This window comes from Temnothorax curvispinosus, unplaced genomic scaffold (genome assembly GCF_003070985.1).
Source record: "Temnothorax curvispinosus isolate PA1 unplaced genomic scaffold, ASM307098v1 QBEX01004871.1, whole genome shotgun sequence".
In the NCBI taxonomy this organism is placed as follows: domain Eukaryota; kingdom Metazoa; phylum Arthropoda; class Insecta; order Hymenoptera; family Formicidae; genus Temnothorax; species Temnothorax curvispinosus.
Window position 1 is genome coordinate 43,169 of NW_020214651.1, and position 23,664 is coordinate 66,832.

The 23,664-nt window shown below is 37.3% G+C and overlaps 1 protein-coding gene across 2 annotated transcripts in view; it reads left to right on the top strand.

Moving 5' to 3' along the window:
• The window catches only part of LOC112454194 (protein kinase C, brain isozyme), a 30,480-nt gene extending 12,681 nt beyond the window's left edge, over positions 1-17,799 (top strand). The window contains exons 3-13 of one of the 2 annotated variants that reach the window (XM_025015441.1): positions 1,809-1,917; positions 9,051-9,179; positions 12,809-12,962; positions 13,504-13,732; positions 13,996-14,127; positions 14,218-14,391; positions 14,875-14,966; positions 15,403-15,604; positions 16,018-16,206; positions 16,803-16,943; positions 17,010-17,799. In XM_025015441.1, coding sequence (XP_024871209.1) covers positions 1,878-1,917; positions 9,051-9,179; positions 12,809-12,962; positions 13,504-13,732; positions 13,996-14,127; positions 14,218-14,391; positions 14,875-14,966; positions 15,403-15,604; positions 16,018-16,206; positions 16,803-16,943; positions 17,010-17,162 — 1,635 coding nt within the window. In that variant the 5' untranslated portion in view covers positions 1,809-1,877 and the 3' untranslated portion in view covers positions 17,163-17,799. The remainder of the gene's footprint in view (positions 1-1,808; positions 1,918-9,050; positions 9,180-12,808; positions 12,963-13,503; positions 13,733-13,995; positions 14,128-14,217; positions 14,392-14,874; positions 14,967-15,402; positions 15,605-16,017; positions 16,207-16,802; positions 16,944-17,009) is intronic. The other variant, XM_025015440.1, reaches the window with a different exon arrangement.
• Positions 17,800-23,664: the final 5,865 nt, after the last annotated feature.

Consider the following 23,664-nt stretch of genomic DNA (forward strand, 5'->3'; position numbering starts at 1 on the left):
GGCAAATGACTGGCGTGGAAATTAATTAAACGGTTGAGTCCACGGACCGAAAGAAAAGGCTGCAAAACGGAAGTGAGAGGCCTGACGTTGCGCAAAGGTTTTTTTATGCATCGCGAAAAAGAGTACACTGTTCTCCTCCAAAGAAGCCCCCGTTCAGATGCTATTGAATTACATTTTATGGATATTATTTCGAAGAATTTAATAGCTTGCAGGATCTTGTATCTTGGATAATAGATTTTTATCTGCGTTACTTCCACATCGTGAAAGGGGTTATGGGAAAATTTATTGCCTGACGTATCCTGAGATCAAAATATAATTATTTCCATTTATCTTTTGTGCGCGATAGAAAAGAAGCAGCGAAATGTTATTTAACCATACAAATTTAATCATTTGTTGGTTATTCTCCGCATTAGATAAATATTTTTCGAGAATCGCGAAGAAAGACGCGTAAACAATTATTCTCGACGATTTTGAAACGTTAAAGGTTATTGGTATTACAGTTTCATACTACGTTGCACGAGGATTTGTTTGGAATTTTTAATCGGATAGTCGAAATTTTGCATTGTGATTTCATTGTTGATAGGTATTGGTTACAGTTAACACTGCATTTTTCCACTGACGTCCTTTTGAGAGCTTTGAGTGAAAGCCTTTCCTGCACCGGGGTCCAAGAATAACGCCACTATTGACCATACAGGCTCGATAATAACTGGTGATAATCTGCCCACGTCGGTGTCTCGTGAAACTGATTTTTATAGTCTTTTATGCGAGGGAAAATATTCATAGTAACGACAAATTTCCAATCGACCGTCGTGCACGCCTCGAGCTGCGCGCAACCTTTCAGGACTCCACAAGTAACAATCTAGTAGGGACATTTCGTATGACAATGTGTGCGTTGTTCCGCTGTTTTAAATCTTCTCACGTATCCGATCGTGAAATTGCATTTTTCTTCGTGCAATTGCACTTTTTTTCGCGCAGTTGAAAAAGCTCGTTGAAATTATTTGCATCCAGTTTGATGCATTCAGTTTGAAAGATAAAATTATTTTGGATGTAGCATTCAAAACATTTGAAGAATGCGATGGTACAACATTCTGCAAAGTTGTACACGGTAACAATTACTTCGTTCATCAGGCATTCGTGCTGTTATAATTATTTCTTCAGAATTACAGATCAAGAGATCAATTCTCTGACTCTACAATTTAACACAAAACACAGGGATGATTTATTTTGTGCCACTATCTGTATTGCGCCAGGTTCCGTTTGAATTTACGACAAAGCGAAAGTTCGCCTTCGATTTGTCGAATTGCAAGCAATAAATTTATTCCGTGGCTGAACGAAAAACGTGCTTTGTGTGCCGATCGGGAACTTCGCGCATACAGAATGTCTAGATTTACAGTTGTAATATCCACACGCGTATCGATACTCACAACGAATCAGACTCTGTGAAAAGAGTCCGGTTGCACCTGTATACGGCACACTCTCATCAACGATGTTCATCGTAATCGTGTGCGCCACCTTATCCTTAATGTTCATCATCACGTGGTCCACGTGCACGTATTCCCTCTTGTTGCTTCTGCCTCACCTCAGCTTTTGGGGAAAAGATCGCAAAAATACTAGTTTTAGGGTTTAAGAGGGGAAAGGGGAAATAGAGAATGGGCTTAATGTTTTTTTCCCCGGAGCTGGACGTTCCCCGTTTTTGGGGGTATCGATCGGCGCACCGCCACCGTCCGTCTCGCTTTCTCCGCCACGCTGCAGGAACAGACCGCAAATGAAGGACCGGGCTTCCCCGGGCCCCTATTTCTTGTTCCCAGGTGAGCCAAAAGCACAAATGGGAGGTTTTCACGTACCTGACGCCGACCTTCTGCGACCACTGCGGCTCGATGCTTCACGGTATCGCCCATCAGGGACTCAAGTGTTCAGGTAGTTAAAAAGCTATAAGAAATCAAGCCGCGCGCGTCAACGACACGCCAAACCCATCAAACCGGTCAGATATCTCGCACATCAATCCCACTCTCCGCCCCACCATTACCATTAATTCCCGTCATAGTTTCACAGGAATTTGACCATCTGGGGTCGCTCGCATATCTGTCCCGGCAAGATGATCGATTTGATGGATTAGTCCAAAATTTCGGATGTCGATTTTAGCCCCGGAAAATTAGATAAGGGACACCCGCGATTTTTGCGTCGACACAATAAATATGTGACAGATGCAATGAGATATATAAATTAATTTCATAATTTATGGGTATAAAGGTAACGAAGACGGGATGTTTGCATTATTGATAGTGTTACGCGGTGGAGGGAACAATCGCGTCACGGTTTAACGGATGATAGATATTGTTATTATGGAGGGCAAAGCGAGAAATGTCGATAAAAAAGAGTATCGAAAATCCATCGACGGTGCGAAACGGGTAATTCGTTGTACCGCTATTAATAGCTAACATATCGATATCGCGCTTCATCTCGTTGCGCGCGTTTCGCGCACTTATTCGGAGACCCAGTTACAGGCTTTTCAGATCACGAGGCCGCGCCGCCGCGCGCTTGCGGGCGGTATATAGAAAAATACTCGACAATTAAGTCCCCTTTGTTGCTTTTATCTCGTGGTGCGTTAAACCGCTTTAAAGTAATCGCGGCTAATTTACCGCGAATTTAGTACGAAAAGAATAGAGATGCTCCTAGCTCCAAGCACTAATAGAGCGTCGTTAGCATTAACTTTCACCCCAGAGGTTTAAAACTTTATCAAATTGCGCGACATTATCAGCGAGAATGTATAGAAACTTTTTTATTTGTAATGTGTAAATAAAATAAAACAATAACAATTATTATGTTATACCTTAAAATGGATTAAACTGTTTTTTATCTCATTTAGGCTGTATCATTTATATTTATTTATTCACACAGTAAATGGTTCGAAATTAAATTAAGTTATTTTACGAGGCATTTTATTTGCTCGTTTTTTCGCTAAAATGTGATTTCTTGGAATAACAATTTTTCAAATCACACAGTTCAGTATTTATCGCTATAACATGTTTTTTTTTTAATCTTTGAATTGGCACAAACATTTATCAATATAGTTAAAAAGATGATCTATTATTATTTTAATTAAAAGTACGATAGAGATTTGAGAAAATGCGTCAAACGAATTGATCGAATGTTCTCGCCGGGATATCAGACGGAAATAGATGTTGGGTTGAATCCAGGTGGGACGATATCGACTTCAGAAGTAACAAATGTTCCTTGAATTTTCTTCGTCGTTCGTGAAACCCCCGGGAGAAAGAAGCGTTGGAAATGCACGGATCGGATGACTCGAAATTTCGTATCTCCAGCACCTCGTGTCTGTACCAAGCAAGTTCGGGATCGTGTGTCCGAGGGCAGTTTGCTCAACGACATCTCGCTCCAACAGGCACTTTATTCAAACGGGTCCAAGCTCGATGCCGCGAGGCGTAGTTTTGCATTTACGAACCGACTGGGGGAATCTAACGCGAAATTATGCAACGGATGTTACGTAAATTTTAAAAATTTGCAAAGAATTACAAGACATAATAAATTCTTTGAGAACGTGTACTTTCGACAAAATTTAAAAAATGTTTTTTTACTTTAATCAAATTGAATAATTCTGTTACAACTATTTTACTCGTTTTTCTAAATTTTGTACAAATTCTTTGTTTTCTAAAAATATTCCGAACAGTTACGTAAGTAGGTATTTTTAATATATACAAAAGTATAACTTCTCTTTAGAAACAGAGATTCCTCCCAGAGTAATCACGAATTAGTGCGATAGTGCCGCTCGCGTCGCTCTCTATTTTCGCGAGTTTCCCCTCGAGTTTCTCGTTTTCGCGGTTGCAACCGGTCTTTTGCGCGCCGCGCCATTACAACTGTCGAAAGTCGAATAAATTTCATGGAACGTGCATTATTTAGCTAGCGCCTCGAGGCTATAACGCACGTATCGTCCAGTCCAGCTTTTCAGCTAGAAAACGGCGATGTTTTTTTCGTCGCTTTTGTCACTTTCGGGGTCGCCAAACAAACTGCTCTAAAATTGCGATGCAGCGAGCTTTTATTTGGATATACATCGCGTGAATACACATGTCGCGGTGCAAGCATATTTATACGTGCAAACAACGTCGTGATTGACGACAGTCTCTGATAAAACCGTAGGAATTTCCTGAATACATTTAACAAACAGAAGAGTCGGTTGAGCTTGATTCATCGGAGCAATCAATTTGATTATAGAAATTTGATTATGGAATATACGTGTGCGGAAACCCAACGAATATGGTCAATCGTTTTCATCGCTAACTTTATTAACCGAAACCATTCAAGAGTCGACTAAGAAGACCAGAGACATTTATAATGTGATAGAAAATGTATTGCCTTATACATGCATATACTTTTTTATCCAAATTATATATCTTTCATGAAAAAGAAATTGTGTCTTTCAAATTCAGCAAAAGCGATGCATTATGATAATTATCTTTTTACTCAATTATCTATTTTTTACATTATTCCGTGCAAATAGAAACATTATAGAAATTTAAGAAATTAATTAGATTGTTTTAACCTCTTCTTGAAACCTTTCAAAGCTCCGTGACTTTAATCTAAAATAGTTTGCAATTTTTGCTAAAGGTATAAAATAAAATAATTTTAATTTTAATTACATATAAGTATTAATATATCTGGAATATGTGTATAGCAAAAAAGAATGAACATTTAATATTTTTCGAGACGAGTTCACGACTTTTTTCGGTTAGAATTTGAAACGTAAGATACGACTTTGATAGATTCAATCTTTACTGATACTCTAATTACAAATAAACATAGAGATCATTTTTACGAGTTTTTACGGCATTGAAATTCGAGCTTTCTGGAATCGTATCGCTTTTAGCGCGTCACTCGGAGCAAGGAGACACGGTAATTTAAATTCGAGATCATCCTGAAAAATACGGAACGCGCACGCGATCATACCGCTTATTTCACCGTATCTTTAAACGTCTGCAGTCTGCAGAAGATCTCACTTTAAAAACCAGGGTCCTTCACTCGAGTGCGGTTCACTTTTTGCGCTTCGACATTCGCGCTACGGGTTTTATACGAGCTTTAGACCGCGTAATCATCCCTCTCGATGCACTCGGAAGAAGCATCTCCTTTTCCCCCTCCCCGCCCTCGCCGTCGAGAAGACCCACCACCTCACGTTCGCTCGTACCCACTTGTACCCTCGCTATCTCACCGTCGCCCCTCGTCTTGCGAGAGCTCTGTGGAAAAGCTTCCGGACGACAAGATGCACGATTACATGCCGACTGACACAGAAAACGTGTACCGGGCGACGCTCACGTATTTCGCCGTGAATTTTATATTACGCGGCAAGGCGAGAGTGGCACGGAAACGGTATACCGGGCGTCGCAGTGATGCGACGAAATACGTGCCATTTGCGCGTGTTCTACGTTTTCTTACGGAAAGATAAGGGGAAATCGCATCCACATCTCATCAGGAGTCGCCTCGCCCGTTTACGGAAACCCTCAATCGCATGAAACATCTTCCGTACGATATCAATCAGCCGTAAGAAAATCCAATCGACTGCATCATCCCCCCGCAAGACTCGAACGAGTACGTTACTTGAAATATACTTGAAATGTAATTCATACCTGTTCAACGGTAATAGAATATTAACGCGATGGCCGTATAATGGTCTTATGTAGGTATACCTTTGACCTTGATGCATTTTTGATTGTGTTATCACACGCCTGTACTACACACTATATCGTATCGCCGCTCGGTCTCCTCCTCTCGTTCTTTCCGTCGCGCGTCGTATGGACGGGCGACCGCCTTGTGCCTATCCCCGACGACAAAAAGCGCGAGCAGAAATGTATTTTAATATACCACCCTCCATTGTTCGCCTATTCACTCGTCGCTTATTCACACGGCGCATTCTAACCCCGCGCATCGTGTGTATCTCGCCGGGTGTTGTACACCCACCGATGCGCCGTCATACGCATCTCCACCAGTGTATTACATATGTATATAGATTGTATATATTACGTCATTTAACGCACCACTCTCTTGGACGAGTAATTATTATTATAACTGTTAAAATGAAGTAATTACATAATTAATGTAGTAAGAATTGCGATTTCAGCGATTGTACATGCGACATATATGCGTGCATACAGCGAAATTCTCAATGAATTGAATTAACCCTAGAATCCATGTATCATTTTTTTGACCTTCTAATCCATGACTGGGGGCAATATCGACCCCACGCTTTATTTGATCGTAAAACCGGTCCTACAGAAATAAAGGGCCTTTAAACCTACATGAATTTCTTCGTTTTTTAATAACGAAGAGAATGGTATACGGTAAATTTAATTTTACTCAAGTTTAGTTAGTGAAAAATCCATTTAAAGACTGAAAAACGCAGAAAATCAGCAAAAACCTCTTTTTTTAAACAAAAATTTGTATCTTTTTTTGTAATCAACCGATTTTAAAAATTCAAACGGGGTTTTAAAGAGGACACATTAGACTATTAGAAAAAAATTGTCATCGCTATGTTCTGTTCAAAAAGTATATTTATTTGGGACTATAAAGATGAAGAAATTCGCAAAGTTGAAATACGGAAAAAGTCGATGAAAAAACCATAAAAAATTGTATTTTAAGTATTATTTCATTTTTATTTGATACAAAATAGTAAAAAATATGAAAAAAATGAAACATTATATCGCCCAGCCATTTTCTGCGAAATGTCAATCTTCTTAGGCAACGGGATTTTTACCGACTAAATTGTGTGATATTTCGTCTTAAATAATATTTATGACTATTTATGCTCAGATTACGTAATAATACATGATATATATTGATTCTAGCAAAAAAATAAAATTAGCTTACCGTGACGAAACTCAAACGGCAAGTCACGACTGGGGTCGATATCGACCCCACGCCCGCTTTACGACTGTGCTACTTCACTGCTAGCGAACAACTAACGCTGCGCCCGACATAACCCTACTTTTAGAAAGTTGAAATGAATTATGGTTCAGGTCCTGAGTCGATAATGTCACTCGCTAGCTCAGGAGCGTAGTTCAAAGTTCGCCTGGGGTCGAAATCGACCCCAGTCTTGGATTCTAGGGTTAATGTTGGTTACGAATTGTTCTTGAATCTCCTCCAACTTTAATTTCGGTTTCTTTAAAGACAGTTTCCTCGACGGCCTTGAAATCAATTTCTTTGTAGGGAAATTTGCTAAAGAAGCCATTCTTTGATTGAAGTTTTCAATTTTTTAACGAGTGCTAACTATCTTGGTAATTAAATCTTAAGTTAAGAGTTTTCGAGAAAGTAAAGTCTTTAAGTTTAAGTGAACAATGAAGTTTGCCTATTCAGCTGCGTATTAGTGGCTTACTTATTACAGAATTTGCGTTACTCAATGTTTCATTTGTTTTCTTTAGCGTCTTAAATTTTTGCTATATTTCCCTTGTAGCTTTTTGAAACTTATTCCGCGAAATAATGGATACTTAAAAATAATCTAAAAGAAGTTGAAGAAAAAAATATCATGTAGTTTTTACATGTAAATAAAAATTTCTCCGTATGTACGTATTTTTGTATTCTACGCACTGATGCACGCTGTATACAAATTCACATACATATGTATACACACATACACATACTCATATATACATGAACATGTTTGTCGTGTGCATGCATGTAAATTTTATATATATATATCCACGTTCATGTAGATTTACAGTGTCAACTTATCAGCGCGTGAATTCAAGTAATCGTGTATCCTTTCCTAGCAGACATGCGAAACTCTGATTGCATACTATATGTGTTGACCACTTGCGTGATTATCATTCGTGTTACCCGCAGTTAGCTTTTCGTTGACATGTATCTGTACACAGCCACACATGTAACTATTTACCATACTTATATAGGACCTTTCATTACGTTAGTAGAGATCTCCGTGCGCCAAATAGCGAGAGATCTTGTAGAGTATTTTACATATGTACGCGTGGGAATGTAAACGCAAACGAGAAACAAGATCATACTCATAGTTTACATAAAAGAACTTTTTTTACATAAAAGAACTTTTTTTTCCTTTATAATGTACAGTCCCAAAATGATTTTACGTTTATTATCGAACAATTACGATTTACAATAAAATCAGATGAATGGGATTGGAGAGCGAGTCGCATCTTCATAAAAGCTCGTTTACCGATTTGCTGTATTTCAATTTTTGCGTCACGAGCTTTCTCCAAATCAGCGGGAAGCAGTTATACTTTTGTATCGTCGCCGTGCTTTTCCTCTGGGCCTTTTAAATTCGATTCACTCTGCTATTCCATTCATCCGTTTCACATTGGTTCCCACTGAATGCTTGTAGATGCTATTCTCATTAACATGAAAAAGAGCGAACGTCTTTCCCGTATTTTGGAATATAAATCGTCTCGATGTTCTAATAAGTATAGCGAATTATTTTGAAAGCGGTTTTAACTGAGATAATGTTATAACGCAAACGCTGTAGTCACAATGGAATGTTATATAACCGTGCAATGTTATAAATCGATATTTTAAACAAGAGAAACATGTAAATATCTGAGTTTTTTTATCGTTGTATTTTTATTGTGACGAATGAACACAAAGATCATTTTTCTGTAGTAAAAATTATAGTAGCTTTTTGTCTTATGTATCTAGACGTCAGCTTATATAACTGAAGAATTCAATTTTAAAGATTGTAACAATATATCTGAATCATCTCTTTAAAACGTGATACACCGCTTTCGAAGTAAATAACTCATTTATCTCCCTGAATCTCCATGAATCTCCCACGCGTACGTATGCATAACCGCAGCTGCGCTCGAAGATTTTAAGCATAATTTGAAATATCAGAAGTAACGTAGCCGATTTAAGAATACTTAAAAGTGGCGGACGAGCATAATTCGAGCGCCAGCTGCGAATTTCGTTGGTCGGCTGGAAAATTAATGACACAACGAATCGATCTTCCCGCGGCAACATTGAAAGAAACACAGAGATTATTGATGGTCGACAATGATATAATCGATGATAATCTGATGATGTAGCATGCGACATGAACGTGCACAAGAGGTGCGAGGAGAGCGTGCCGAATCTATGCGGATGCGATCACACCGAAAGACGTGGTCGTATACACCTGCACATCTCATGTGCCGGTAGCAAGCTATCCATAGAAGGTAGGTTTAAAATTCTTATATATACTTGCGCTTCTGTGCTCTTATCGCTTTCAATTTTTTTGTCTTAGAATTTATGCCGGCCTGTCTCTTTTTTTTTCTTTTGCGTTTTTCAAAATTATAGAATTGTTTCAGTGTCACAAGTTAATCGATAATACTATATTTCATACAATTATATTTGTATGCATATAGTTTGTATTATTTGTATTATTTTTATGTAATAACTTTTATGTCTGCAGTTATCGTTAATGAACGAACTCTCGTTTTTCGCTATCCGAGATTTTATTAGTAGGTATATCGTAAGGCAGTTATGTCACACCCATTATTATACAATGTTACGAAGAACAGAATTGATGACAAAGATTAATTTTGTAATCATCAATTTATGGCAGCATTTCATGGTGATGTGAGTCATTATTTTCAGTGATATAAAATATGTTTCCTCCGTCTTGTGACACAAGAAGGTTTAGAAAAGCATTTAATACCAAACGTAATTACTTTCTTTTAATATTTTTCTATAAGTCAAAAAAGAGGAAACTCCAAAACACTATGTTGAACATTATACAATTTTGTTAATCGCAATATTATAATGAGGGATTAGTCAAATTAAAAAACTGGTGTATACCAGAATTTTATTTTTTCTAATTTATTCAGTACTATATTCAATAATTCAAAAATAGTATATTGTACAACTAGTGGGAAAAGTGGTCGATTCTGAATGAGTGTGAAGCTGGTCGCACGAGCGAAGCGAGTGCGACCATCACACTCATTTGGGCTCGACCACTCTTCCCACGAGTTGTTCATACTATTTTTCCTAACAAGAGCGTGAAACAGGCCGCTTTTCGCGCTTGTTTTACAATTTCATTTCTCCACTAGTTGAGAAATGGCTCCATTTTTCAACTAGTGGAGAAATGGATCGTTTTGCTCACTCAAAACAAGCGCGAAAAGCGGCCCATTTCACGCTTGCGTTAGGAAATAGTTATTTGTGTAACAAGTGCTGTAAGATGAAAATTCACGGGTGCGGAGTTGACGCACGAGCCGAAGGCGAGTATTGAACTCGCTTTCGGCTTGTGCGTCAACTCCGCACCCGTGAATTTTCATCTTTACGCACGGCTTGCACACCCTATTTTATGTTGCAAGTGCGTAGAAAGTGGTCTATCACGCACGCGTAGCGTGCGTAATGGGCCACTTTCCATGCACGTGTTACATAAAAATATTTAATCTTCTTGCAATTTCTACGCAGGTAAAATAATGTTGAAAAACCATGTTTCATTCGTTTAACATTTGAATATGGAAGGTGGACTTTTAATTTAATTAATGAACGCATCTGTATTTAATTACGCCGCAAAAAAAAAGATTGCCGGTTTAAATCACAATATAGTGAGTGCTAAGACGCGTCACACATATTGAATCTTCATAATGTGTTTGCGGAGGTCGTTTTTACGATAAGAGATGAGATCATTCCGCGGTCAAGAAAGCACACACACACACACATCCTTGTCTTCTTCTTTAATGAAGACCTACCATAAATAAATAAATTAGGTATTCTTAAATCGTCGATTGCGACAAACGAATAATCCGAAACGAATTTCTAACGATCATTCGAGATAAAGATAGATGATGTAAAAGGGAAGGCGATCGTTAAACGGCGCGATAATAATAGCTTTCGTTATTAGTGGCTCTTTACTAGCTGGGCTTCTTATGAATATTCTTGCTCATTAAAATTAATTAGAGAGCGCCTCCTTTTTTGAATGCCCGATTTAATGAAACCGTACAATGTCACTGTCGACGAGGATGATCATTTCGTCCTAAATAAGGATATAGGTTGTAACAACGGCGTCGGAGTTGTTATTGGTCGTTATCTATGATCGCCCGCGATATATCGAGCCTTGTAAGGGCCAGGTGAACGCAGGCGTTATTATCGTAAGGACGTAATAGCCCTGAATACTCCGTTACAACCTGAGAGCGTAATTACCCGCAGCCGCGGCACTAACGCGCCGATATCCATCGTCATCCTCCTAAATTCGCCATAGTTAGAGTGCATTTGCATTAAATTTTCCATGGCTCTTGTCAAATCGGTTCACCGAGGGTGATACTATTACGAGATATTCCTGGCGGAACTTAACTGCACCACAAATATCTGGTTTCGGAGGTCGCGAGCGCCTGAATCATAACGATGTTATACTTAACATCTTCGTTAATAATTTTTTGCTCTATGCATATTTTAACTGGTATTCAAGTTACAAAGAAACTTGACAACTAATTAACAAGCGGTCGTTAAAAATAAGTGGTAGCTTTGTGTGTAGCATCTTGTCTCTCAAAGTTGTGTCACAATATAATGACTAAAAAAAAAAAGGAACAAAAGAAGAGCAAATACATATTTTAGCTGTATTTACATGGATACACACATTCAACGTAGGTACACGCGCGTACGCATCATATTTTACAAAAAAATTAAACATTCCGCGATAAATTATTCGTGCAGTTGCTTTACATTTTACATTACATACATTTTATATTAAATAAAAGCTGTATGGTATGAAGTATGAATAACAATTGCAAGTGTAATTTATTCGTGAAATTGTATAACGTTTATGAACATTTATTACTCAATTTTATTAAATTAATGTAAAATATTTTTTGATGCAATTATTTGCAAAATTGTTTTACTTTGCTAGCAATATAAATTGTGAAAAAATATAAACATTACAATAAATATAAATTCAAGTAAAGTTTTATTTAAGCTAACTTTTATCATAAGCTTCGCGGATCAACGTAAAATTTGATCATCGAACGTGGTGTTAGCGTTTACGGATTACGCAATACCCTGCAATAAACTTGTGAAATACCATGGCACCCGCTCAATATCATCTTGTCGCGTATCGCAGCATCTAAGTGACTCGATAAGCATCGCCGAAGAAGCGGTACGTCGCGCGTCGGCTGCCTCGAAGCTCTTATCACCTGTCGATTATCTCGAAAATTAGGTTTCTTCGAACTCATTCGCGGCGAGCCCGATCGTGTTACCAGGATATTACCGTCATGTTCTCGAGGTTTAATTAAAATTATAGCGGTAAAATGGATTAGAGGTTTCTTCGTGCAAAACAAAACGTGATTTTTCTCCTCTTAATTACATTCTTCTTAGCCACGTTTCACCTCCAGCCAGTAGGTTATTAATTACATTATTATAAAACGTCGTTCATATCTGACGTAAAATATATAAAATGGAAATTATATTAATGATTTTCGGGCAGTTTATAAGAAAAATCGATGGGATTCGTTCAAGAAAAGAAGCTTAATAAAAAGTGAAGAGAGCCTTATTTAAGCATGCGTTCAATTTTAAATAGTTTAAGAACATTATGTTATGAATTAATTTTAAAAATGCCTAAATATTACGATTAATAATGAAAAAAATAATAAATTATATATGTTTCAAAACTTACAATTGATATTTGATAATTCTCGGTGTATCTTGCAGTTTGTTTGCGAGAATTTTTTTTAGCAATCGATACTTAATTTTAAAGTACTCTGAACGTGAAACTCGTTTTCCGGATAAGTGCATGCTCCGCAGCTATCTCGCGTCTTCCTGTTCGCGAATTCTTTCCGAAAAAAAACCTCGATTTGTTCGTTCGCAGTGCGAGAGGGACGAAATCTCATTCCCATGGATCCGAATGGGCTATCGGATCCTTATGTTAAGCTGAAGCTAATCCCGGATTCGGACAACGTGAAGAAGAAAACAAAGACAATCAAGTCGAACTTAAATCCAGAATGGAACGAGACAATCATTTTGTAAGTCGCTTCGTTCGTACACTAATCGAGCATCAAATTCGCATCGGATAATTAGTTTTCTTTACTCGAGAATTAAAATTATTCCTCTAACGATGAAGTTTCGAGATGTTTCTTTCCAGCTAAGCTTGACGAGCAGGAACATTACGTAACTTAAAATGCTAGATATGTTTCTAATTTATTTATCGAATTAAAATCATGAAATAAAATAAACCTTATAGATTCGATTTTGACAAAATATTTTCTAAATTACAAAATATATTAACTAATAAAAGATTATAGTAAATATTTGTAGTGCGTAATTTCTCTTAAATCTTACCAAGTTATTCTATTTTATCGACGTTGATGAATTACACAATAGATTAGTAATTCTTCAAATATAACTCATAAATAATTATATGTCAAGCTCTCTACTTTATGACAAATTACAAGATCATCGAAGTATAGGAAAGTCACATCTTGAGATTGAGTTAGGGGAGATTGCAAGGATTACTACCTCCGTAAGATAAAAGCAGCGCTTAAGCAATCTGGCTTTTACCATTAGCGACCTCAAACCCGAGGATAAAGACAGGCGGCTGTTGATCGAGGTATGGGACTGGGATCGAACATCCAGAAACGATTTTATGGGATCCCTATCCTTTGGCATATCGGAGCTTATTAAAGCGCCTGCAAGTGGGTGGTTCAAGCTTCTCACTCAAGAGGAAGGAGAGTTCTACAATGTACCTGTTCCTGAAGAAGGCGTCGACCTCGCCGAGCTCAAAACTAAAATGCGGGTATTTACTTACTGGGCAATTTAGCGACTCGTGATTTATTTTTAAAATACAAAATAAGTTAAAGCTAAGTTAAAATAAAAAGTTATTTTAAAATAATTAGTTTAAAATGGCTGATATAGCTTTTCGATAAAGATAACGAGGTGATTTTACATAATATTTGAAATGATATTAAAAATTCATCTGAAATGTTACTTTTTATTTTGTATTTTAAATGACGATTATCCAGTCCCGGCATGATTTATACTTTCGTTGACTATATTCAGAAAACTTCGGTGACGAAAAAGACACACACGACCCAGGACAAGGATGTGCCGCACAACATGGGCAAGAGCGATCTGATACGAGCTAGCGACTTCAATTTCTTAATGGTACTTGGCAAAGGCAGCTTTGGCAAGGTAAGTTTTAACAATCTTGAAAAACGGTTACTTTACCTCGCGATCGGCCGCAATCGCATCTCTCAATGGAATCAATGAATTCAATTCAAGGTCTTGCTGGCGGAAAGAAAAGGCACGGATGAACTGTACGCCATCAAAATCTTAAAGAAGGACATCATTATCCAGGACGACGATGTGGAATGCACGATGGTTGAGAAACGTGTACTCGCGCTTTCGAACAAGCCGCCCTTCCTGGTGCAATTGCATTCTTGTTTTCAAACGATGGTACATACAATACTTTCTTTGCTCGTTCGAATTACATACATTCTTTATTTACGATTATGATTGAATACGGCTTTGAGAGAATTACACATTTAATTAAATAATTACAAATTGTATGACCGTGTTTATTTCTATTTATACCTGAAATCTTTGTATATAGTGTAATTTTTAAAAGAGATATTAAATACCTTGAATATATTTAGCTTAAAAAAATTACGAGAATTCTACTATAAACCATAATCCATTTTAAATTGCTAAAAAAATAAAACTTTCATTCATTTATCTTTTCAAAGTTTGATTCAAACGTTATCAAAATGAATTAATCCGCTCTGGTTAAGTTTCCTATTAAAATTTCCGCAATGAGGAGCGTCGAGCAAAGAGTATACAAGCTCTCTCGTATACGAACGATGCGAAACGCAATGAAAGATTAACCGAGACACTTGCTTACACGGCTTACAAAGATCCGCTTTCTGCTTTCCGCTTCAGGATCGCCTGTACTTCGTGATGGAATACGTGAACGGCGGCGATCTGATGTACCAAATACAGCAGTGTGGCAAATTTAAAGAGCCGGTGGCAGTGTGAGTATTTTAGTGTTCATGAACGTGCTCTGCTTTAACTTGCGGATCGATATCCTTAACTCTATTAAAGCGCCGTGAGAGGCGACGACGACGACGTGGGAACGCCGTGGACGGGAACTCTCGAGCGATTCACGTTGTCGAACTTTCTCAACACGTTCCGAATACGAAATGAAAACCGATTGTACACCCGGGAGATGTGTCTCGTCGACGGCGGACGTACGCGCCGCCGCCTGGCTTCGCTTTGTCGTTATCGCCATCGTCGTCGTGACCTTAATTTTTACTCGTTAACCGTGTCCGTAATGCCGCCGGTTTCATTATTTTATTCCGCATTCACGGCGTTCCGCGCAGTTTCAACGTAAATCTCATTCTTGGAATCGATCTCGACGACGAGTATACGTTGGCCTTGTGCTTCACGCGCCGCTCGCCTCGTTTACAGATTCTACTCGTCTGAAATAGCAATCGGCTTGTTCTTCCTGCATTTGCGCGGCATCGTCTACCGCGATCTCAAACTGGACAATGTCTTGCTGGACCAGGACGGTCACATAAAAATCGCGGACTTCGGCATGTGCAAGGAGGGCATTACCGGCGACAAGACTACCAAAACCTTCTGCGGCACGCCCGATTACATCGCGCCCGAGGTAAATGTTTAAACAAAACTTGTATGACCAAGATGTTGCAGAATATTGACGCGTGAGTGATGGAATGTACTGCCATTCTTTATGAAATTTTAAATCGATCTTTCCTTGACAGAAATGTACGGGAAAATTATCTTTTCTCACAACTGTTCTAATATCGACATTCTGTTTCCCGCTAATTAAGCTTCAAATTAAAGTTTTTTGCTGAGATACAATCAACTTTAAATTGAACGATAGATGAAGTTTAATTTGCGAGGAGCAATTTATTTTTGAAAAATGCATGTTATATTAACACGAAATTTGGGCTGCAAAAGGTCGACTTAAATATCGCAAGAAATGCGTTGTATATTTTTGGATATCCAATAAGTGGAACTTTGGTGTTGTTTTACTTGTCGGAGTTTCTCATTTCTGCGCAGATCATCCTATATCAACCTTACGGGAAATCCGTGGACTGGTGGGCTTACGGTGTTTTACTCTACGAGATGTTAGTGGGTCAGCCACCGTTCGACGGCGAAGATGAGGATGAACTTTTTTCCGCGATCACGGACCACAATGTCAGTTACCCGAAGAGTCTGTCTAAAGAAGCCAAAGAAGTTTGTAAAGCGGTATGCGTGTCTTCTATATGCCCGTATTATCTCTAGAGCTTTCTGGAATTTAAATGAGTTTAGACGCTTATACGGAGTCTCGAGAGATTTATTTAAATACATTATAAAGAACTTTATAAGAAAAAGTTCAGGATTTTTTTTCAGTAGAAATGTCGGAAGAAATTGGCGCAATTTCTTGAATTTTAATGTTGAATAATTAAGTGACAGTTTCTGTTAAGATTATAATGTAAACTCTATAGATTTGTAAATACACTGCGAATTCAAGTGTTATTTTTACACGCATAAAAATGACACACTTGACTGAAATTCTTTTTACATGTTTTTCTCATGTGTGTTAAATTATGTGTTATTATCATTTACACGTTTAATCGTATTAAATTAAAAGTTAATACGTTCAATCGTGTTAAATAATGTGATTTAAAACGGCAAGAAATGTGTAAGAAGAGCTTCAGCTAAAGGATTTGCAGTGTAGTCCTAAAAACTAATAATAAAAATGTTCAACAAAAGTGTAGCCTATTCAAATGTGCGAATATGTGTATAATACGTCCAGCTGATTAGAAATTTTTAGCTTACGCACAAAAATTCGTTTGTCGCAGTTTCTCACGAAGAATCCGAGCAAGAGACTGGGATGCGGAATGCGCGGCGAGGACGATGTGCGAAGCCACGCATTTTTCCGGCGCATTGATTGGGAGAAGATAGAGAACCGCGAGGTGCAGCCACCTTTTAAGCCAAAAATTGTAAGTATTTTTGTAGCAGATATTTTTGAAAAAAATATCTAAAACGACTTATTCTTGTTTGTGCAGCAACATCGTAAGGATGTGAGTAATTTCGACAAGCAATTCACCTCGGAGAAGACAGATCTGACCCCCACGGATAAGCTGTTCATGATGAATTTGGACCAGACGGAATTTATGGGTTTCTCGTATCTCAATCCGGAGTTCGTGCAACATGTTTAAGCGAATATTTATTTTTTCTTAGACTTGTACCCATTCTTCACTTCATTCCTCGTCATTCATCTTCCTTGTTATCACTCAGGGCTCTCTCTCTTTTTCTCTCTTTCATCCTTTCTCTTTCGCTCTCTATCAATTTCTTTCTCTCTCTCTCTCTTTCGCTCTATCTCCTTATCTTGGAATCTTGCTATATTCTCATGACAGAAACGAGCGAGAACCTGGGACGCTATCATTTTTGGATCTCACTAGGATTTTACGCGAGATTCTTCGATGTATTTCTAAGGTTGCTGATCGTATGTTGCATTATTTGCGCTGTAAAGGATATAAAAAAGAAAAAGAAACGCGGTATAGATGCTGATTTATCGAATGAATCTGAAAAGCTATCGCAAGGAAAAGACGAAGCCGACGAACGGAGAAATGCGCGTGGGGAAGAAATACGGTCCCCGCAAAAATAAAATAAAAAGAAGAGTGATACGACTGGCAAGAGAGAAATTTCAAAATCGATGTCTTCGTTTTTTGCGTATATTATTATGCATTTACTTCAGTAGTCTCTCTACTGTCGCCTTCCAGAGTATATATAATATATATATTAGACGAATGGATGAATATATATGATTATATATACATATACATAATATATATATATATATACAAAAGTCATTTATGGTATATATTACATATAAATATATATATTATATATAAATAATATATATTATACATTATAAATTTCTATCGATATTTCGTTAATGTTGCACTTCTCGTCGGTTTAATCTTCTTAAGTAGCGGATCTTTAGAGCTGGGTCCTTAGATAGATTCTCCGGACTCACGACGGGTAAAGAATTTATTAGTGCTACGTCGAGGTCAACTCTCATATTGACACACACACACACACAAACACATACACGTACCCAAATGTAAACGTATAAAAATACATTCACACATATACACGTATACTCACGTACACACAAGCCACGTACGGCTTTTCTCTTTTTCCTTTCTCCCTTATTCATTGCTGAAGCACGAGTCTGAAGTCTTTTCTAGTTTTTTCTCTCCGTTCTTCGATGGGAGCGCGGATGCTATTACAGGTATCATGCTCGATAAACTCGTATATATATACATTGTGTCAGTAAGTAATGACGGAACGTTTTTCGATGCGAGCCGAGGGTGCGCTGAGTCGATCGTGGCCCAATGCCGATAATAAGCGAAGCGATCGCCGCGTCGAATAATACAGAAACGGAATCGTATAATACAATAGTTTCACGTTTATGCGGGGAGGATCGACAATATATGAGCACCAGCATGACCGCTGGCGTGTAAAAGTTTTACGCACTCCTCGCTGATGTAATGCGTCATGCAATGTTATTCGACATAATAACGTTTTACGCGAGATGAAATAACGTTAGGAATGCTATGCGATTAACTTGTAACTCTCTACAATTACATAAAGTTTCTTGCCGTATGCTTGAACGGATTTTATCGTTTTACGTGACGTAAATTATTATTATTCTGAAATCCTTTTTCTCGAGGCGAATTTTTAATACGTAGAAGAAAACGTTTGTGCGCCAATGATTAATTTTGCATTGTCTGACAATCGAAAGGATCAAGGACAGCGCCTTGATCCATTTAGCGCTTTCCTCGCGCATCTTTGTAATTTACTCGGATGCGCCTTCTCTCATTGAGACCTCCCGGTTCATCTCGTCGAGCAGAGCACGATCATCGGGGAGGGAGCTTAGAGAGACTTACAATTAGTACAAGCGAGTAATGTAAAAACAGAAGATACTCATGCATTTTTTTTCTCCTCGATCCTGTATTCCTTTTTGTTTCGACGATCGTAGCAAGCAAAGCGACGATCAATAGTATGATTAATAATCATTATCGATTAATGCGCGAATCGATTAATCATAATTAACGTAGACGTAGTCGACGAGCTCGACACGAGCTTTCTCTTCGTTTTATACACCCGATATTGGCAACTCGACGAGCGACTCTTTCGATTTATTCGTACGACGCAGTTGCAATTGATGCGACTACGACGAATTATAAGAGTGCCAAGGCGAAAGAATGACAAAATTTTCCTGCACTTCGAGGATCTTTAGCGATGAAATATGATCGTATGTTCTTTAATCTCTATAATAAGTTCTCACAACGCGTATCGTCGATCGCAAAGAAAGACAGTCGCAATCGCTCGTTGAGTTACGTGATATATGTACGTATAAAAATAAATATTCAAGGACGAGCTCGTATCCTCTTCCTCGTCCCATTGTTCGTCTCCTTACGTAAACAATGAATTTCCCAGATCGTCTCGATTAAACTTCATAATTTAATTCCGACGGGACTTACCCGTCACGCAATATTCTTAATGAAGAGGAATCGCGTTTGCCGATTAATAAAATTCTTTTTCCCGTACTTTAAATTGGAAAACATATCGTAATTTGTTGCGGTGAGGATATGCTTTTGTGGGCGCCGTTAAAGCCGCCCCCGTCGCAGTAAGAGGATACGAGTTCGCGTTCTTCTTTACAACTTGAGACTATCGGTTATTATTGAGCATGTTGCGAGATGATAAAAGATTTAATGTAGTTCTCCGCCCCTTTTTTTCTACGGGCGACTCTTGTTCTTCGATCGGGCGACTTCGCGCAGTCTCGCCGCGAAAATTATGTTCTCATTCTTCGCGTCGCGCTGTCCGACGGATAATTTCGAGACAAATTTTTGCCAGTTGAAACCGAAACTTCATCGTTCTTTCATAGTATGTAATTATACGTTGTTAATTATAATTTGCATTGTTACATTATATACGATTATATTACTGTAAGTCAATGTGGTAGTTGACATACTAGCTCTCTGCACATCCTGCGTTCGCCGCATTCGTTCACGTCCTCGGATGTTACGATAATGCAATTTTTCGCTTACCCACACGATATTATAACAACTTTGAGAAACGTAATAATAAAAAAGTTCTGCATCCGTCAAGGTGAGAAATATACCAATTCCATGTCCACAGCCACCTGACATCGTTTTTTTTTTTGCGACAGGTATAACGATATTAAATTCATTGTTTTGCTAAAATGCACACCTGAAATATTCCTGCACGGGGCTGCGCGATCTGTGCCCGAAATCTATTTTTGTACTAAAAAAAAAAAGAAATTGACATTCGTGAGAAGGAGGCTGTTGCTTCCTTCCCCTTTCTACGTGCGTCTGTCTAATGAATCTCTCATTGCCACAATTATGGCACCTTCTTGTAGTGCTTTTAGTCTGGTCCAGACATTGTAAGAAGGCACCGATAAGAATAGCTGATCAGTCGCAGTCGCTGATGCATATATCTACGAGAGAGAAAGAGAAAGAGAGAATGATAGTGTGTTATTAGACCGTAAATTCGAATAAGTATGATTTTGCAAGAAGGATTTTTTTATCTTAATTAGTTTGGTACGGAGAATATTTTCATTTCAATAATAATAAATTTATATCCAATTGGCAAAAATATTGTCATTAATAAGATTTGAAAAAATGGATTATCTCCTATTAATATTTAATTCAAAATAGAGTATTATTTGAGAAATAATTTTTGTACATTTATAGAATTAAACTGGAACGAGTACTATTTTTATCTTCATTTTATTGTCATAAATGCAATTTTTCTTTCATAATCAAATGCGAATCCATAATAAGATATGCACTCCATATTTCTTTATTTTTATGTAAACATAAAAAATTTCTTATATATTCAAATTTGATTATAGAAAAGATAATGCGTTCGTATTTATTCCCGTTTCTGTATAATCAATCAAACAATGATTAGTTTGACGATAAAGTGATGAAATCTTCAATGAGAAAGTGACAGTAATTTTGTAATAATTGTGCTGTGACTTTTTTTCTTAATAGAGATGTGATACGCGGTATTAGTCTTCGTGTCTCTATATTGTTGATCTCTGTCTATCTCTTTCCCTTCTTTTCATTCACTCTTCCTTCGAACCATTATTTTTTCTGTCTCTCTTTCTTGATCTCTCATTCTAAGTGTTATCCTTTTTGATCTTACAGCAGGTAAGGGATAGAGTACGTTTTTATTAATATGAGATTTCGAAGGAATCGATGCAGCGAATACGCGCGTTTGTCCGTCGCGATTTTGAATGGGAAAATCCGGAAAAATCCTGTCGAATTATTTTATAAATGAGAATCAAAGGTCCGTTAACAGCGGAAAAAATCAGAAATTAAATGAAGATCTCTAATATCAACGTTATTTACTTGTTGCACATTAATAATTTTGTTGTGCATGATGAAATAATGAATTGTTTTACCTACGAAGAAAAATGATATTTGTTGAAAGCAAAATATTTCTCTTTCAGAATTATGTACTGCAACGAGATACACGTAACGCATTTGCGGTGATAAAAAAAAATTATTATTTATAAAATTCAAGTTATTTCAATACAAAAATGTATTTGCGGCTAAAATCGCGATTACACTTTGTTATAATAATAAGAATTTATTTCGTTAGCTAATGTCTCGTCCTTGTAACTTATATATTTACTTTTTCCGTAGAGATTCGAAGAAGCTCTTGAAAAGCATATCCGATCTGTAATTAACTAATACATATTATAATTTAATTAATAAAGCTGCAGATGCGTGCGTACTACGCGCGTAATCGCGGAATGTAATCGAGCAGTTGACTAGCGCATTACACTTAGCACTTAAGTTAAAGAGAGAGAGATAGCAAATAATAAAGAGAAAAAAAGAACAAAAAAATATATAAGAAAAAAGTTAGAAAGTAGTCAGAGATATAGAATGTACACAAGGATAATTCCGATCGCGCGTAGCACTCTCTACTTCATTCTACCATACTGTAATAAAATCTAAAATCGTTCTCTTGATTACACCCATATACATATATAATATACGTATTTACACATATATGCATATTTTTAAGATGTTTTCGTGCATTTATAATGTCGTAATAAAAGTTCCGAATCCCTCGTGTCACGAGATTTGTTAGAGTCCCTGCGTTGAAAGTATAATTTCAGATATTACTTAACGTTTGAATTTTTTCTCAATTTTTTTATATCTTTCGGTAAAACGCGTTCTACTCTTTTCCTTAATATGATTTATTCGGAAAGAATTATTTCGTACATTTTATTGTAATTAATCCGAAATCTAATATCGACATGCAACATAAAATCTCTCTGGTCTAAAAAAAAAGTGAGACCACAATTTGTAATAATACCAACTTCGGAAAGTCTCAAATTAAACGTGTTGACTGTCAAAGAAAAATGTCTCTTTAAATAAATGAATATATATCCGCAATTTATGTTATTTCTCTCCTTTTGTGGTGTAATTTTTGTATGATTAAAAACTGATTCCGTAGGCCTTTCTGTCATTAATTCGTGATATAATTTACACTTGCTGTATAAATTTATATATTGTCTTAATAGCTGTTGAAAAAGACATTTTCTTATTTTAAACTTTGGTTTACATTTTTTGTCATTCGTTTTATATTAAAATAGTAAATAATTTGATTAAAATTATATGCAGTTCTGCTTATAACAATGTCGAATTTTTATTAGTTTTTATTCCTTTAATATCTATTATTTAAAATTTACAGCAGTTGCTTGGAGAAATTTCTTTAATGGTTAAGGTAGAAAGTGTAGAAAGTTAAAAAATCGTTATTTTTTATTTTAAAAAATAGTATGTACTTTTAAGATTTTTTACCGCGAGGTAAAAATGTCGAAGAATTAACGATGTTATGATTATTTTTATTAGAATGCCTGGCACACTGTGCGACAATGTAACCGACTCATTGTCAGTCTTTATTTTTAATGCCTTGGGCAGAAAATTAACAGATCGAGTCTTCTATTTCTGTTAGTTAGTTCTCTTACGAAAATAACAATTTTATTACAATAAATATAATAAATTGTATACAAATATACAAATATTGCTGTGTCAAATGGTGCTACAAACATTCAAATGTTTAATTTTCTATTCGACTAATATATAAAATATTTGAAATTTGAACATGAAGGTTTGGTTTAGCGTTTATCGATGGATCAGATCTGGAGCTAACTCGAGAGCGAAGAGGTTCTTTGGGCCCGGAGTCAGGGTTTATATTTTATATTCCTTCGAAACGCACGCGCGCGATAAAATTCAGTGAGGGTTGCCAACTCTCTGGATGAGACGAGCGCCAGGGGTGATATCAGAACTAGGAATGGGCAATACAATATCGATATTTTAAATATCGATACTTTTGAGCTTTAGTATCGATAGTATCGGAACGGCGCGAAACTACGGTTCCCGGCGCCGCGCTCGCGTTCGGCAGAGATCGACCACCTTCGGCGGCGTTCGTCGCTTCGAGCCGTTATCAGCGGCTCGTTATCGCAAATAAATTGGAATAGATTAAAATAAATGTGGGCGCACAGCGCCCATGTCTTCGCCCGGCTGGTGTTCGGCCGGGCGGCATCCGGTCGGTGATCGCCGGGAACGATGATTTTATAAGGTGCACCGTTACACCCCCTTTCTCTTTAGA